Consider the following 18,593-nt stretch of genomic DNA (forward strand, 5'->3'; position numbering starts at 1 on the left):
GTAAACTTCCCTTATTTGTTTGGGGATCTGAAAGTCAGTTCCACACTTTAAACTCATTAAGTTCAGTTTCTCTGTTTTCCATCATTGTATAAAGCATTAGGAATAGAATGAAACAAAGCACAGGAGAATTAAAATTTGACTTTTAAATGCAAACAGTAGGAGAGATGGAACAGATGTCTACAACAAATTACCACAAATCAATTGGAAATGGTGTTTTTAATGAGATTTTGACAATGCGTAGAAATAACTGTGATCATAACAGAAGAGAGGAAGGAAGGAGTCTTACTGACGGCAACACAGACATTTAAGTAAGCTCTGTCAACCTTTAATTGTGGACATGATTGTACTTCTTTCTGGGGTAAGCTAGTGTATGTTCCTAACTTTTGGCTACCCGCCTGTCATCATCTAGTATGAGAAAGCTCAGAACTCATATTTCTGAACTTACACATTTATGTCAAATTAGAAATTCCATGCTGAGTTTGAACATCTTAGAGAAACATTATCATTTTTTAAGTAATACTAGGTATTCCATAAGGTATAGGAGGACTTTAGGGAACTTAAAATAGTTATAAAAATATCCAGCTTTATACTAAAACCCAGCCTAATTCTTTTTCAGTTGGTCTTTTGAAATTTACAAATCTTGCCATGAAAAAAAGTCTAATTCAGTTTCCATTAACTTTCTAGATGGGACTGAAGTCACTTAAATGGTTGTAACGTTCAAGGATATGAACAGTGCTTAGTTCTGAGTCATTAAAATACCTAGAAAATGATTTTTCTTGAAACTTTGTTGGTTTATGGCAGAGCTCATTAATATGAGAATTTCTTCTAGAGAAGGGAGAAGTAATATAGAATGAGAGAATCTCGTTTTTCAAATTTCCCCTTTGCCTGTGAATTTCACTTTCCCCAAGTGAAATGCTGAAAAATGCTTGAATTATTAATATATTGTAAACAATTAAGTTTTGTATTTTTCTCCCATCATACATGATTAATACACTTTTGCTGATGAAGTTGCCTACTTTTGGAAGAATTGCTGGATTAAGTGTGAAACCTGAGATAGAAGTTTTCTGAGAAAGATTTCCTCTACTGTATTTTCCTTAGGTGTGAAGTGCAAGTAGGCTTAACACATGAAATCAAATCTGAGTTAGCAAATATGCCCTCACAAGCATTTCTTGTCTCAGTTAAGCTAAACGGAAAAAGAACACTTGCATGGTAGATGAGCTTGCTGCTAAGAAGGGAAAAAAAACAGAGAGAAAGAGTGTTCCTAAAACTTCATAATGCTAAAGACCTGCCTCAATGAACTTAGACTATGATCTGGTGAAGAATTGTTGATGCTATATTGGTATTCTGGTAGGAATATTTGCTATACTTTGTCCTCTAAACAGCTGAATAATGTCTTGGGAGGGAAAGCTATTTCCTGGGTTTAGCTATCATAGTTCAAACAACAAAGAGCAGGGCTGGTATTTGCCTAGATGCTGTAAGACACTAAAACAGTATTATTCTGTTCTATCACTATCTCAGTGCTGAATATATGTTAAAAAAAACCCCTCCATGCTTCAAATTGCAAATTAGAAAGATAAATATTAGCATGTCAGATTTAGATGAGAAATCATCTGATCTCTGCCCTTTCCATCCACCCCATATCAGACATGAGTTTCTCCATATGCCTTCTGGAAAAAGGTCAGCAAGTGAAATGTTTTAACAAAAGAATGAGAAAACATGGAGCAGTCACACACATAAAACCAGGTGACAAGACATTAGCAACCCTAACTTCATCACTTCAAGTGAAATAGTGAAGTACTGCCCAATGATCAAGAAGAAAATATCACATTCTGTATGGATGAAAGAAGCCAAATGCATGGAAAAGTCTATCAAATTGAATCAAGCTAGACCAAGCAAAGAAGTGAAGCTGTAGAAAACGTGAGAACCCCTAGCACAACAAAACCAAAAATTGCAGAGCATCCTTTAATTTTTCTTTTCATACAGTCCATCCCACACAAGACACTGAGACAAATGTTTTGAGAGAACCTATCATGACAGCATTTTTATCACTCCATGATATGTCTGTTCAGAATGTAACATTTTAGAATAGCTACTCAAATTTCAATGATCCCAGTAGTCACTAATCAAAACAAATTTATTTAAGAAAAGGTTTGGAATTTTGACTGTCGCAAAGGGAAACATATTTTTGCAACTTCTTATAGACCTGCAACAGAAATAAAACTGCATTAAATTCAATTCCAGAGGAAGCTACTGTATACTGTTGCCTAAAAAAGCAAACAAACTCCCCGAATCTCAAGATGTGTATATAATAAGGCTTAAGTACTGAGAACTTTGAGGTAACATCATCTCAATGTCTTGAAAAGCACTACAAAATTGCTAAGGATGTATCAGGCCCATGGACAAGTAAATACTTCTTGAAAAAAGATTTAAAGTGTAGAGTGTTACAAACCCAAGAAATTATGAAAAAAGTAACATTTCATGCAGGTGAGACCCTGTGCTATATACAGGTATGTCAAGCAGCAGAGGAGGACATAGGAAAATCCCGTAATACCACCTTGTCCCTGATTTTAGAGACAAGCTGGCCATGCAGAAGACTATATCCACACCTATATAAAGCCTTGAAGGAAATTTTTTCTTACAATAACATCTGCTGATGGCAAGCAATCAGATCATTGTTCTCAGCACTACGATAGAGGAAATATTTAACATTTGTATGAGCTGGCATCAGGCTGCTCAGAGTACCAAACCTCATGCCAAGAACAACTATGCAGCGTTGAAGGGAAGGGAAAAGGGGTCTCTGTCTTCCCCTTTGTCCAAGGCGGGCAGAGATGGGACACAGAGACAAGGAGTTCCAGGCAGTTGCATGCAAGAGAGTGTGAGAGAGCCTTTATTCAAAAAACTCCAGGAGGTACTATCACATCCTGGGGGCAGTCCCCAGGTCTGGGCTGGATTGGGTGAAAACTAAGGAAGGGGCAGGGTCTAGGGTCCATTAACCAATGGATTTGGGACAGGGTGGAGCCCTGGCCCTGCTCCCACCCAGCCACTAGGCAGGAGTCCCACCCACGGGGTCTCCTACCCTGGAACATCAGGGCAAAGAGGGGAGGGGGCACCTGGAAGCCCTGCGACGCCCGGGACTCCTGAGTGAGGGTGGGCACTGCCCAGCCCAAGACAGAGCAATCCAGCCTAATGGCTGGGTCATCAAGGGAACAAAAACAGGCTCGAGGGATACAATGGACAGGGTGTGGGAGTCATCAGCCCATCACAGACAGGGTAACAGAACTAAGCCGGGTGTGGTGCAACAGCCCTGCTGGGGAACTGCAACAAACAGAGAGTGAGACAAACTTTGCAACCAAGAAACCCATAGCAAGTAAGAACATAATTCCAAAACCCAAATAACAAGTCTCTCAATTGAATCTTTTCAGATTTGAGGTGTTTTTCCAGCGCAGCATTCCTAGAGATTTATTTCAGCATCTTCCTACAAAGAACTTTGTAAGGTTTTGGTTTAGGTATATATGAAGAATTTCACAGGAAGAGTCCCCAAAAAAACAAAATGGAAAGGTTTACCCCCATAAGTTCACATCATAACTAAACTATTTTCTTGGTATGTACTTGATACTTTCCTGAACATGAAAAATAGATTTAAATCGTGGTTTCACTTTTCGTAGTAAGATGGAGTGATCAAGTTCAAAGAAGAGAGAAATAGAAACTTTAGTAAAGTATGGGGAGTAAAACTCAGCTGTTCTTATTCTAGGTATTCTCAATCTAACAAAATGACTCATTCCATTTAAATATGGACATTTTTAAATTTTATTTTATTTTAAATAATGAAATATTCAACTTGTGCTTCTGAAACAGGCATACATCAATTTTACGCAATGGTGCCCTTCTCTGCTGAGGATGATTCTTAAAAATCACCCTCCTTTCACTTCCTTATACAAGGCGCATTAACTGTGTGGATAGTACATGAAATGGTTCACAACATTGTTACTATAGAATAAGAAAATATCAATTACAAAAATGCACAACAAACAGGAATGTGGAGTGACATCTATTGTGTTCAAGAGCATAAGAAAACGGAGTTTTAATGCTGTATCATAATCTGCTGCTATGGCTGTGGCACCTTAATGATGCAACAATAAGAGAAAGTATTGGGAGACACAAAAATGTGTAATAAGAATGGACATAGGGAAATTATCTACTATTAGAAGACCCTATGAGCCATGATTAGCAGTTGTATCCAAGGTTCTCACAGTGAGACTTGGCACTGGTGTGTTCTGTTGCACAGGCTTCACTAAGACCGCAAGGGCATGGGTAGGTAGCAAAAAGATGGAGACCTATGAGGTAGATTTAGCTAGGATCTCTATTCCTGCACAGAACAGGCTGAAACAGGATTACACTGGTTCACAAATACAGAGACAGACTGAAATAGGATAAGAGTCAGTTCTAGTGTGTAAAATTTAGCACCTCTGAACTAAGCTGTGGAAGATTAATTAATAATTTTTCAGTAGTTCTGTAATAGCCTGTTTGTGCCTGAGGGCTGGATGATGAAGACATTGACTAAGATGTGATTTAGTGGGAAAGACTTAATAAAGCCAGCACAAGTCTAAGTTGATATTCTTAGTCTCGCTCTAGGTTCCTGTGACATCAGGCATTAGTTCATTATGTCTGCATATGCACAATCCTTGTGCATTTTATTTTGGTTTTTGTTTGCTTGTGGAAGACCACTTGGTCTTTTTTTCTTTATCATAACTTTATGTTTTGTTCAACGTTCAAAAATAGTGGATCAAATAAACTGTCTCAAAACCTGGCCCAGAAATTGACAACTATTTTACAAAGGGAATTGATACAACTTGTTGAGGTATTCAACAAATAATTTAGCAAATGCAAAAGTCATTCCAACAGTAAAACAAAATTCATGACATGCCACAGGTTTTATCAGTTTCTGAATATTTTTCAACTTATTCAATTATTTGCTTATTAAAGGTTTTTGTCTAAACTTACATGATAATGATAAAGGGAGTAAAGGGAAACAAAAGGTAAAACAGCCCTATTATCACATCAGTTCAATTTGCCACAAAGGTATATGTTGTGTCTCTCTAAAGTCTGCCTTTATTACCTGCTCTTCTCCTTGGATATTCACTACTGGGTAGTTATAATTTAGAAAGCCCCTGCAGGGCTCTTGTGCTTCTCAAAAGGATGTGCAATAGAGTATGTCACCCAAAATAATTATCTGCAACCATCATTTTACCTTAGGCTACATGTCAATACGCACTCACTTGGTACTCAGGACCGCATCTAATTTAGACCTGAAGGCAGACACACGTGAATAATACTTACAGCAACAAAACAGGATTGAAGCTACAGTGGAACTAATTTATTAGTTAAAAAGGGCATCAGCTGAAGAATTACAGCATCTTTCATAATCTTGGTACTGTAATCTTTTTCCTTTTCCTCATGTTCCAAGAATGAAATTCTGTGGCGTCTTAAAGAAAGTAACAGAAGAGAATAAAAGTACGAGCCCTGCATCATTTAACTTGGCCCAGATCTTACTTAGGCACAAATCAAAAGATGTTCTGAGGTTAAAGGAATTATGCTGGTAGGAAGGTGCATGAAGGAGGACAGAAATTAGGTCATATAATTATAAAATACAGGGCTATGAACTGTAAACCAATCAAATCAAAGGCACGTTACGATGCAGAGGTTGCTATGATAGCTATACCAGAAGTTGAGATGGATGCTGTTACATATAACTTTATTTTAATATCTTTATTGGTGGTCTGGATGACAGGTTTGACTGCACCCTCAGCAAGTTTGCAGACAACACTAAGTCAGGGGCAGTGTTGATCTGCTTGTGGGCAGGTAGGTTCTACAAAGGAATCTGGACAGGCAAGACTGATGGGCTGAGGTCAACTGTGCTGGATACTGTTCTTGGGTCACAACAACCCCATGCAGCGCTAGACACTGAAGGTAGTGTTTTCATTTGAAACCTTGGTAAAATTCCAAGTTATAAACCAAAGCAATAAAGCTCTCTCCCCCAGCTGAGAAAAGGTAGGAAAATAAACCGGAAACTTAAACTTGAAACAAACTGGTATATATATTTACATAAAAAAGGGAAAATTGAAAGCAAACTGTAATATAACACACATATACAAAAGTAAAAAGAAACAACAATAACTTCACACCTAGTCACCCACTCAGTAACAAAGATTCCACAACCACGACCAGAAATCACCCCAAAGAGCTCAACCTCCCAAGGGACAGACCCAAGCAGAGAGAAAACTAAGAATAAACATTTTACTTTCCTAAGATAACATAGTGGTGGGGTGGCACGGGGCCTAACTGAGCAGAACAGCAGCATGTCCTCCTCTCACCCTGGCCACGAAGGAGAGCGAAGGTCCTCCTCCCCATTCCTTTTATACTTGAAATGATGTCAGAATATGGTATGGAATGCTATTGGCCAGTAGAAGTCAGCTGTCAATTGGCCTGACCCAGCACAAGTCAGCTGATAATCCAAGGCCTCCTCTAAAAATCAAAGCCTAAATCTAGGCTTAACTAAACCCAAGACTGGTAAAGTGTCTGGAAAGCTGCCTGGAGGAAAGGACCTGGGCGTGATTGTCAATAAGCAGCTGAACATTAGCCATCAGAGGGCCCAGGTGGCCAAGAAGGCCAATGGCATCCTGGCCTGGATCAAAAATAGTGTGGCCTGCAGGACCAGGGCAGTGATGGTCCTGTTCCACATGGAAATGATGAGACCACACCTCAAATCTGGTGTCCGTTTCTGGGCCATTCACTATAAGGAAGACAGTAAGGTGCTGCAGCGTGTCCAGAGAAGGCCAACAAAGCTGGTGGAGGGGCTGGCACGAATTTTAGGAGTAGTGGTTGAGAAAACTGGGGTTGTTAGTGTGGAGAGAAGGAGGCTCAGGGGATACCTTACTACTCTCTACAGCTACCTGAAAGGAGGTTGCAACCAGGCAGGGATTGCTCTCTTCTCCCAAGTGACAGGACAAGAGGAAATGGCCTCAAGTTGCACCAGGAGATGTTTAGACTGTATATTAGGAAATTTTTATTCATTGAATGCACAGTCAGGCATTGGAACAGGTTGTCCAGGGGAGTGGTGGAATACTCATTCCTGGAAGAGTTCTAAAGATGTGTGGCTGTGGCACTTTGTACATTTTTAGTAATGGACACGGTAATGCTGGGCTAACAGTTGGACTTGATGATCTCTGAGGTGTCTTCCAACCTTAATTATTGTATGATTCTATAATCATATATTTGCCAAATGCATAAGGTAAACAGGAATATATAACACAAAGTTACAGAACACTAAATACATTTTATGTGGTATTGGACTCCACAGAATTCACGCGTGCTGGAATTGATGAAAAGTTAAATAGCTTTGTTGTGACCCATGTGAAAAACAGGAGAAAAAAATCAGGTGAAGAACTGTATTCTCAATCATGTATCTGAAAGTTTCATTCTTGCTGCAGCTTGCTCCTCAGCCCACAGCTGCAATGAGGGACTTGCACCATTTGCTTTCGAGCAAGAGGGTGTCTAATCCTTCTCTCACCAAAGAGGAGTGAAACTACGCTTGGTAAAGTTCACACACAGACTCAATAATTCCTGTTCACCCTGTCTCTCTGCACCCTGTGTCAAGGAACTGAATATGCACAAATACTCTGTAACTAATAGGCGTGTTTCATTGGATGAAGAACTTTTGAGGAGAGTTGATTATGTGGGTGTGTTCCCACAACTAAGAAAGTGAAGTTTTGTCTCAGACTAGCTTCAGTATTTCCTTTGCTCCAGCCAGAAGCAATTCACCAAATAATCATTGTGAAGCAGACTCCTGTGCACAATACTGACCTGTTTCTGCCCTGTGGGCAGGAAAGCACACTATTCTCATGAAGATGTAACTATCATCATGGCTCGGGTTCACAAAGGAAGATTTTGGGAAGGGCTCTACCCACATAGATGTGTCCTTCGAGTCTGTGCAGTGGATTTTTTAGCTGAGGCACAGCGTGCGTGGAACTAGCCCCACCCTTTACTCTTGAGGTTCATCTTCCACGACTGAGTGACCTTGGACAGTGACAGTGAAGTCCTCAGGACTAGAACCTACAGCACCTGGTATTCCCAGGAGGTCTCCCATCCAAGTAATAACTGGACCCAACCCTGCTTACCTTCTGAGATCTGACGAGATTGGGCATCAGGGTGGCATGGCCATAGTTGGAAGACATAATATCACTTCAAGAAATTACACTGAACTTCACAATAATACCAATGAAATCCACTTCCACGAAGTTCCAGTAACCAAAGCACAGCCATTGCATATCACTGACCACTAAATACATCAGTAGGAGTTTTAGAGTTGATGGAGGAAACCAACAGGCCAATTATAATGACCTACAGGAAGCTGGCAAGACTGAGGACAATATCAAATGCTTTAGGTTTGTGCTTCTGAGGAATTTGTTAAACAAAATGCCTTGTTATATATATACCTATGCAGCTCAATATTTTGTGACTCCACCACAGAAGAAACATTTAGACAGAATGTTCAGTGACATGTGTAGGAATCTATACAGCTACAGAAATGTACAGGTTCAATGCTTAATTTCAGTTACATATATGCAAACTGTTTCTGACTCATGGGAAAAGCTGCATAAATTTGAATGGCAGGTGTCCACAGAAGGCAGCAGTTAATGTAAACAGTTCATTTGGCAATGGCATAAAAGAACATTAATAATGCAGCCTCAATGAATGCATTCTGTCTTTTGTGAGGTACTGAGTAATACAATGTATAGTAGTATCAGGCATATACTGTGGATAATATTTTTCAAATATTCCTTTGTTCAAATAGCTTTACACAACTGACTACAATCCAGCCCTCATCACATTACTAATATATTCTAATTTCATTTAAAATAATATTCAGCTATGTTAATCAGGATTATTTGTACATCTGTTACAGGGGGTTTTTGTCCTCTTCCCAGAACTTGACTGTTTATATAAATTCTTTAGTTCTGTTCATTTCAGCATTCAGAGCTCTCAGGACAGAGAAAAAAGTAAATTTTCATCAAAAAGTTTCACAATAATGCACAATTTTCATATAAGTTATTCTTCTGGGTCATAATCACAAGTAAATTTTCTCAATCATCCACTTGTTAATGTGAGGTGACTCTTAACATTTACCTCCAACTGAAAGAACTCATAGGAACAGGTTGACTAATAAGAAGTATCAGTTTTACAAATTCATTCTTTTTATCAAACAATACTGATGACAACTTATTTACAGAAAGAGTAAATTAGGTTTGGAACAGCTAAAAGAAAATTTCACCTTGCTGATAATTTATATTCCTTGATACATCAGGAGCGGAGGCATGAAATAGGCCATCAAAAGTCTTTGCAAAAAAATCAAAGTATTTTAAGATTATACAGGTGAAACTTAGTATTGAGTAAACTTTCTGTTATTATTAAAGGATTTGAACAATTCAACTAATTATTGTCACTTAATTTCCTTTGCAACAACTTCACTTGTCTGCTACAGAAAACACAATACTTCACTGAATAGTGCAAGCACATCTCCTTGTACCAAGAGTACAAAACTCTTGGTATATTATAGATGCCACAAGGAATGCTCAAAGAGACTAGCAACAGTAATCATAGTAATAACAGATCTATTGCTTTAGGAAAACACAGTTTAAAAAATATGGTCAGACTGTAAATAATGCAGTGATGGTGTTACATTGCCTATTGCTTGGAGAACACTATTCCAGGAAACATCTTCTTACAATGCCCTCCCACAGACTGACTCTGCCACCTTGCTTTTATCACTTGAGTTCTTTTATTTCACTCATCTATCTGACTTTTACTAAAGTTGTAATCTCCCCTTGAATATAACTGAAATGATTTAATCTGTTTTTCTTTTGAACCCAAAAGATAGAAGCTATAAAACTTAAAATTACTGTTGAACAATTGTGACAAAAGAATAACCCATCTAACACAAATGCTTCAATTTCTACAACCAGCCAGAACAATAGACTTCCACTGCTTGCAACATTGAAAATCAACAAGCCATAACCCATTCTTTATGATTTGTTACAACCAAAGCACTGGCTGCACTTCACCTTTTCCTGACATGGCCATTAGACACCTGGGTTAGGATCTGAGCAATACAGTTCAGAGCTCTAGTGAAAGATCTCTGGCTCCTACCAAACATCTTGCTGTACTGTCCATGGCTGCCATATATATGACAGATGAGGTGAGTAATGTACTTCAGATTTTATCATTGACAGCCTCCATATATAATTACAAACAGCTTTCAGAGGTAAGAGTTACAATAAGAAACAACCAGATCTTACTTAAGCATTAATGAGAAAGCACTAGAAAACAAAAATATAACCTTTTTTCTTTTTTTTTTTTAAGAAAAAAATTGGAGTTCAGATCAACAATGTCCACAATATTATGTGGAAATAATGGAAACAAAATTTTTTTAAGAATAGACTTCTCTAACTGAAGAACTGTGTTACTGTTTGTTTGGGTACAATTTCAAGGACAAACACAAGCTAGTCTTTTGCTTCTGTATAACATTTGACATATCACTGGACTGGACATTATTTTAGATTCATTACATGAAAGATAACCATATCTACTAGATGAGCATTGGTATATTACATTAAATTTACTAACTAGAGTCCAAGAAAAAGTGCTTATTTTTTCCTCACATCAGTAATCATCTCCACTACACTGGGATTACAAAGAGAAATACTAAATCATTAGAAGTAATCTATTTAATAAATCAGGAGTTTATAGAACTAAACACTTTGTAACATCTAGGTAACATCCCATACATTAAAAATGCTGTCAGATACAACATTCTGGAAATATGCTTAGATGGAACAACGGCAAAACAAACTTACTAGTCCTAATGGCACCAGCAGCAGATGATATTTCAAATCAAAAGGAAAGAGAAAAACATATTTTAATTATATGAACAAGTCCTTACCTAGTGGCTGCCCTGCGATGATCCTGGCATTCTCCCCTGCCACTGCAGCCCTTGCGTGCCTCTCGCTCATGTACTGCACAAATGCATAACCTTTGTGCACTGAGCAGCCAACTATTTTCCCATACTTTGCAAAGATTGCTTCAATGTCGCCTTTTTTGACAATGGCTGTGTTCAAATTGCCGATGAAGACTCTGGAGTTGATGGACTTTGGGTCATTCTTATTGGTTACATTGCTGGTCTGTGTTTTGCCGGTCATGGTTGGATCACTTGACTTTAAACCTTAAAATATAACAAAAAATAATTATGTTTCAAAGCATAATGTTACTCTGACTTTGGATGATTTTCCCAGCAATAATTCACTTTTTATTTTTCACTTTAAGTGAACCTAGACTGAGAAGAGTCAGACTTTCTAAAACTTATTACCAATAAAACAAAGGTAGCACATTTTAAAATACTGCTCAGAAGTCAAATTAAAACTCCTTATTTTTATAGATATGAAATATGCCAATACATCTCTTAATACAATGCTGTGATAGTGGAGCTTTGCTCTAATCTTACGTGGATTTCCGCTTAGAAGTTCAATATTGACTTTTTAAGTACCAAGCCATCTAGAAACTGCAAAGCAAGAAAATGAGTCATTATCGTCCATCAAAGAAATGAACATTCAAGGCCACGTAGAGAGCAAACTCTTAAAATGAAAAGACAACTCTGCTTTTGTTTGTTGTCAGTTAGAGCATGTTTCTCACCAGTTAAATATCACAGTGAGGTGTGCAGGGCAGGTAACATACAGTTTTTACTGCAGTAAATATGTTTCTATCACAACAAGTTTTCCTGTAAATTCAGTACAAAAAAAGGAAAGAGAAGAGACAGTGGCTTAGGTTCTGAGAATTAAAAAGTATGAAAAAAAAAACCACTTTAACTGTAGGAACACAGATTTGCTTGCTGCTTTGCTTTTTCCTCTAATGTCACAAGTTTAAATTCATCCTGACATATTTCAGATGGAAATAACCACATTATTTCTGGAAAGATTTGGTAAATTACAAAAACATCCAACACTTTTTGTGTTCATCTAGCCTTACACCTCTGAAGGACATGTTATTTTCCTAATATGTATGCAAATTCCACCTGTCAGCAGGTCTCTCCATTTGCATCAATTTACCAGATAGAAATAAAATAAATGTCACCATGTCTGTGTTGGATTTTTATTAAATTTAGTAGGCCAGAGAAATGACAAAAATACACATAGATTTAACAGAGAAAACTTATTTTGTAGAAAGGAGGTCATTTATGCAGCAGTCAAATATAGGCCATGAAATACAGGCAAGAAATATGTTACTATTTTTTAACCTGTTTTGATCATGTCACAGTAACAGCTGGGGCAAGGAGAGAATCCAGTTAAATACTTCTCATGGTTCATTCCTCTGGTTGAAAAGATATAATGACCTCCATTCTGAACACCTAAAGCTTGACTCTAACTAGTAGAACTTTCATACTTTAAATCAGTATGCTACCACATATGAAGCAAGAAAAAGAAATCTTTGTTACTGAACTCTGCACAATTTCTCTTGAACAAAACAGTCACAGCAGCAGCCATCAGCACTTTGACTGCCTCCATCCCAAAGGATCCAAGCTTCACCTTCCAGGTGAGAACAGACCATGGAGATGTATGGGCAGTCCTGAGTCCCAGCAAACAGTCAGCTCTAGTGAACGAATGCATGCAATGGAGCTATCAGTCAAGTAGCTTTCACTTGCTTTACAATTTAGTATGGAAACTTTATATTGCAATAATTAGGGATAACATTGAAGAAAACAAGAAAAAAAAGGTTTTCTTGTAAGTTTAATGATTTTTAAATATATTCTGGAAACACAAAATACTGTCTATATGCACAAATTTCATGATAGAAAACCAGGGAAACTACCTTGACCACAAACCTCTGAGCTTTATCATAAGACAGACTCAATGCTGTATATTTCTAGATTGCTGTGCAGATTGTACATATTTGAAGTCATGTCTATATTTAGTTAACCCTAAATATTGTGAACATTCATAGCAGTACTACTCTTGGTACCACAGTATTTTGATAACAAACCACTTGAAAAACATAAATATAATGCACATTAAGCTCCATATTGGCATAAAGTGGACTGCTTATGTTTTCTAAGACCTAGAAAGTTTAAACCTATTGTAGATACACCTGTATTTACAAAGGAGTCAAAGTGACAATAACACAGCCAGGTTAGCTTAAAGAGCCCTAATGACCCAAACTGAAGAGGTAACATGGCAGACTATTTAGGCATAAAAATTAAAGTTAACACAGGTTGCTGGTGAACAAGGAACCATTGGTATCCCTAGTTGGGGCCAAGTTGCACAACACTTCAGTGTGCAAGTACCACTCTATTGGGAAAACCTAACATGGACAGTATTGTGTTCATCTTTGTCAAGACCCAGGAAAATAAAAAGCTGTGTCTGTCCTTATATAATGTTTAGCTTCTTGTTATTATCATCTGTGTACATTTACTGACTTCATAGCTGAAGTCACTGTACTAAACTCATAGGGGTAATTTATCACAAGTAAGATCACTGCTCCAGAAAGCAGTAGCCTTGGTTGGTAGACGTGTCTCTTCCATTAACCTGCTGTATGACTCCTATTAAGATGTTTTTAGTGCTTCTGTTTCCAATTTTTAATCTTCACACTTGCTTTTTTTTTTTCCCAACTAAGGGAGGTCTCAGTGTATTTTTATATAGTTTCTAATATGATGATGTGACCTCAGCTGGAATGATTGAGCACAACCGACAGACTAAGAATAAAAATGACAAAAAGAAAAAATCTACAGAAAATCTTCTGCCAGAAGTCAGGATTTGCATGAAAATTATATGCAACAAAACTCTTTATTTATTACCATCACAATTGTTTTCTAAATGCCAGAGTACTACACTGCATTTCCTCTATTGTTTTGGCATTTTACATGGGATTTGGTGTACTATTCCTTCTTTTATTTTGTAAAAATCCTTATTTTTGTCCAGTTTTTCTCTGCACTGATTTAAATAGACATTGAATAGGACCTTGAGTATTTCTCTCTTGTAGCTGTTCTTTTGAATGCAAATTTACAATATTTTCATAACACAAAAGTAGTCGCCTGGTGAGTTCTCTCATTTTCAAATAAGCTGTCAGGAAAACATGCTGCAGCAATTCAAAGGGTGAGAATAATACTAATGAATTATTGAGGTTTGATTGCCTGGCTGGTCAATGTACAATAATATTGTGAATCCTTCATGAAAATCAAAGATACATGGGAACTTCATCACAATGTGAAAGAACATGGTAAGTTTTACACCTCAGTTACAATACACAACTGTGAATACTGAATTATACCTATCTTTTCTGAGCTATCAGTAGTCACAAACATTGTAACTCATACAACTGCAGAAATAAATTAAACAGTGAGAGAAATATATCTGAAATAGTCTCATTTCCTTGCCGCCTTTAATAAGGTATCTTGCTGATTTCCTATTATTCCGGTGATCCTTTCTGGTAATAAATATCTTCTAAATGCCAAGTATACCTTTAAAAATGCTTTACAAACAACATCTAGTTGCCATTGCATTTCATCCTATTTATTTATTCAATTAATTATTCAGTTTAATTATTCTATCAAAAAGTAACTAGATTAAGTTTTGGAATACTTAAAAGTTACAAGATAGGCCATTTCTATTACTACATAGATCTCTGATTTGAAGAGCAAAGTTTGCAAATCTTTCTTAAACATTAAAATTTGTAACAATTTAAACAGGAATGAAAAAGCAAATGAATAAAATGAGATTCCTATTGTCCAGGACACACAAATGGGAAGCTTAAACCAGTCAAAGTGCTGAAGAGGGGGCTAGAATTTAAGTCTTGGCTTCCTTCAGTGTTCCAGCATTTCTTGACAAATTTTGACTAAGCACCAGCATGACAAAACATTGCTTTGTGGCTATGAAATTCATCTTCTTTTCTAAGATCTATATCTAATTTTGGTTTTAAACAAATTTTCTACAACAAATTTAATAACACTTTCAGGTGTTTCTTCATATTTATGTTCTTTTATTTTGGAGCTGTTTTGTCAATAAAAAATTTGCAACTTTTAAGCAAATAGAGAAAGTCTACATATTTAAATGAACTAAGTATTATTCACAGTGACTTTAGGAAAAAAATAGGATCTGCTGAGGAAAATTGCAAGAAAACAAAAAATCATTAAGGAAAATATAAATGCTTTTTGAAAATTGAATAGAACTATGTTACTTATATTACAATTTAATATCAAATGTCCTTGTACTTATTCTATTTAGAAAGAAGAGAGGAAAAAAATTAAAAATACTTTCATTTCCCCTCCCCTCTCCCCAAATAAATAAAATTCATTTTGAGATCATGTGTAGATCTGAGTGAGGAAGTAATCAACACTCTGTATTAGATTTGTGTGATAGCATGATTAATTTTCTGGAGAAAGATTTTGAAATAGGAAATTTTTCTCATCATTGGCAGCTTTCTTTAAGTGCCATTAAATTCCAGATCCTATTTTTTACTATTTACATTAAGGTTTTTACCACATTTGATAATAGCAAATACTTCCAAGAAAGAAAAATACCTTAAGAGACAAAGAGTTGAACAGTGATGTTTGTTTCCACGGTGAAATCCACAGTAAAAAGTACAGACTATAAGAAATTAATTGCTAGGATATTTAGGGGTCAAGCTGAACATGGGGATTCTGGCAAATATCAAACCTCACAACATTGGTCATTAGATAGACAAAATGCATCACTGTACATCTGGTCAGTCTCTAGCCCAAAACATGTGGGGTTTGCTCTTTTCAGCCTCTCCAAGCAATTTATCTCTGTTATACAACCTTAGTTAATAGCTGAACATTTGCCAATATCACCATTCAATTGTTGTATTAATAGTTGAGCTTGTCTATGACCTATTGTTTTTAAGCTTTAAGAATCAATAATTATCACAATGTTTATTGAGAAAAAAGATTAAGGATATAACATATTTTCAGTTACCTTTTAGCAACAATGACAACATTAATATTTTTAAAGCGTTGCAGACAAATCTAAGATGTTTAGACATTGGAAATGTCCTTCTGGGGGGTGAAATGTCCTGCAACATAGATTTATCTTTACGGAGAAAATTCAATATTCGTGCTAATTCTTTTAATAAGCAGTCATTAAAAATATTTTATCTCAGTTAAATCAGTACTCGACAAAACTCCTATAAAATTTTATATATGCATTGGAAGTATGACTATTGGATATTTCACAGTGGCAGGGAGGAATGGAAGGAGGGAAGACAGAGAATGGACAGCTATGAGATAAAATGTATTTTGTTTTGGAAAAATCCTTTCCTCTCTATGTTTTAAGTTCATTTTTAATGAATGATTATATCTAAGTCACATAAATAAAGAAAAAAGTTATTAGTAAGATGGTTAGTTAAATTCACATCAGAATATGCACCTTTTTTATGGTTTAGCTTTGAGCATCCTTTCAATTGTTTTTCAGAGGTTAACATATAATGTCTATAACGTGGACAATGCTCCTTTCAAGCTGGGACTTCTGGAGTCACATAAATGACAATATGCATCAATGCTTATCTAGCAGATCTCATTTCATCTTTTATTGTCACTCTTCTCAAAGAGAAAAACACTCTCTGTGAAGGGTGAATAAAATGTACGTAGTTGTTACAAAAATGTATCTGAAGATTAATGATAACACATAGAGAAAAAAATAAATTTTAAGGATACATTCTTTTGCCTTAGTTGTTTAAACATTTGAAAGACTAAGGGAGAGATGTGCACTCTGTCCCACAAGCAGCAGCATGGAGGTGGAGGAAAAAGTTCTGAAGTCCTTACAGGTGGACAGAAGTTGAAGGTTTTTATTGCCCTGCACTAGCACATGGTGCTGGGACCTTCTTCCACCCACATGGGCAAAAGAAAATGAAACCCGTCAGCACAGAATAATAGAGATTTCCCTCCCCATTCACATGCTATTTGTTCTCAGGGTATAGAACATAACCCTACATAATCATGTAAAGAAATACAGTTCCTTAGTATAATATTTGATGAGCACTCAGATATGTGTCCCTTTCCCCTATCATATTTAAACCTGTTAAATACAAGACTTTCTAAGTTGTAAAAACAAGATATAACTGTTGGCTAGGATGAGAAACTAATTGTGATAGCACATACCAGTATAGTTGTCTAAATAACAGCAAATTCAGGAGAAAAACATTAAAACCAAATGCTACAAGGAAAAAAAGATAAGACTTAATTGGATTCTAAGTGAAAAGGAATTTGAAATGGAGTACAGATACTACATTATCTAACTGTCTAATTCTATAAAGAGGTATGCCATTCAAGGGAATACTTGAAAGACTTGATCACTGAGGTTGCTTAGCAGATTCCAGAATGGGGCCTTTGGTATTATCCCACAGGTAATACCTAATCTTATAAAATGAGAGAGAGTACAATCCAGACATTTCTGATACTAATGCAAGGCAGACAACTAATAGGTTAACTTTGATGCCTTTCTTTAACATTTCTTTGTTGGGATCTATGTACTGGATATGTCTGTCCAGGAAATCAAATTGGAAACTTTTCATCTGAACAAGTGTGGGGGTTTTTGTTTGAGGTTTTTTTTTCAACAAAAGGTAAACAAAAGTTTGTGACTTTTTCCTTCATTTCCAATATTTTGATGACCAGATCTATTTGTAGCCAGCTATCTCATCTCCAAGCCATCATTTATACTTTATACAGCAAGCTATTTTCATCTTCTCTCAACACTCATTCCTGTTGTTTTGTTTTTGGTTTTGGGTTTGTGGGTTTTTTTAATAATTTTTTATGCATTTCTGACTTTCTGTCATTTCTGTGACCTAAATCTGTTTTCAGTCTTCAGTTTTAGGTGTAGTGACAGCAAAAGCTGCAGGACTGCTGTCTCTCTCTTCATTTTGTGTCTTGGTGGTGCTATGGATTGCCTAAAAAAACCCAAACCTCTCAGCTATATTTGTTGTCATGACATTTCCAGCTAATCTCATGTTCACTGGAGTTTCTTGGTCTCATTTGGCAGTGTTGCTCCCTGTTTTTGCTTTCTCTTTAGCATTATACTACTGTGAAGATTAAAGGAGCCTTGGCAAGTGAGAGTGTCCTACTATCATTTGCATATTTTCAACCTTCCTTATAGACCTGACCAGTTTTCTCTGTTCTCAAGGGAATTTACAGTCCCAAAGCACAACATTTTGTGAAATTTTAATTAGTGAATTGTTTAAATGCTTTACAATTTAAAACCATTATTTAAAAGCAAGTCTGACAAGGATACCAGTGGCATGGTCAAATGTTTCTCCTACAATACAATTCTTTCCTCAATTCTTCTCTGTGATGTACTAAGCTTTTTTGTGAGACACATGACATTAACATAGCAAGTCTGATACAAATATAATTTTTCAAATTATTCTTAAGGGAAGAAGATTATTTGGGCAAATCTGACATTCGTTTTGAAAGTAACATCTGATACTTATCACTTGTGGAATCGCTATAATCAACTCACAGATAGACTCCTTCAGCTAATTTT

At 36.5% G+C, this 18,593-nt stretch overlaps 1 protein-coding gene and 1 pseudogene across 3 annotated transcripts in view; both read right to left on the reverse strand.

The window, feature by feature from the left end:
* The window catches only part of RALYL (RALY RNA binding protein like), a 370,788-nt gene that overhangs the window by 177,169 nt on the left and 175,026 nt on the right, over positions 1-18,593 (reverse strand). For all 3 annotated transcript variants that reach the window (XM_071554274.1, XM_071554273.1, XM_071554275.1), the window contains exon 3: positions 10,997-11,275. In XM_071554274.1, coding sequence (XP_071410375.1) covers positions 10,997-11,252 — 256 coding nt within the window. In that variant the 5' untranslated portion in view covers positions 11,253-11,275. The remainder of the gene's footprint in view (positions 1-10,996; positions 11,276-18,593) is intronic.
* Positions 8,107-8,222, reverse strand: LOC139671736 (5S ribosomal RNA; annotated as a pseudogene).

The sequence above is a fragment of the Pithys albifrons genome, chromosome 4 (assembly GCF_047495875.1).
Source record: "Pithys albifrons albifrons isolate INPA30051 chromosome 4, PitAlb_v1, whole genome shotgun sequence".
Taxonomy (NCBI): domain Eukaryota; kingdom Metazoa; phylum Chordata; class Aves; order Passeriformes; family Thamnophilidae; genus Pithys; species Pithys albifrons.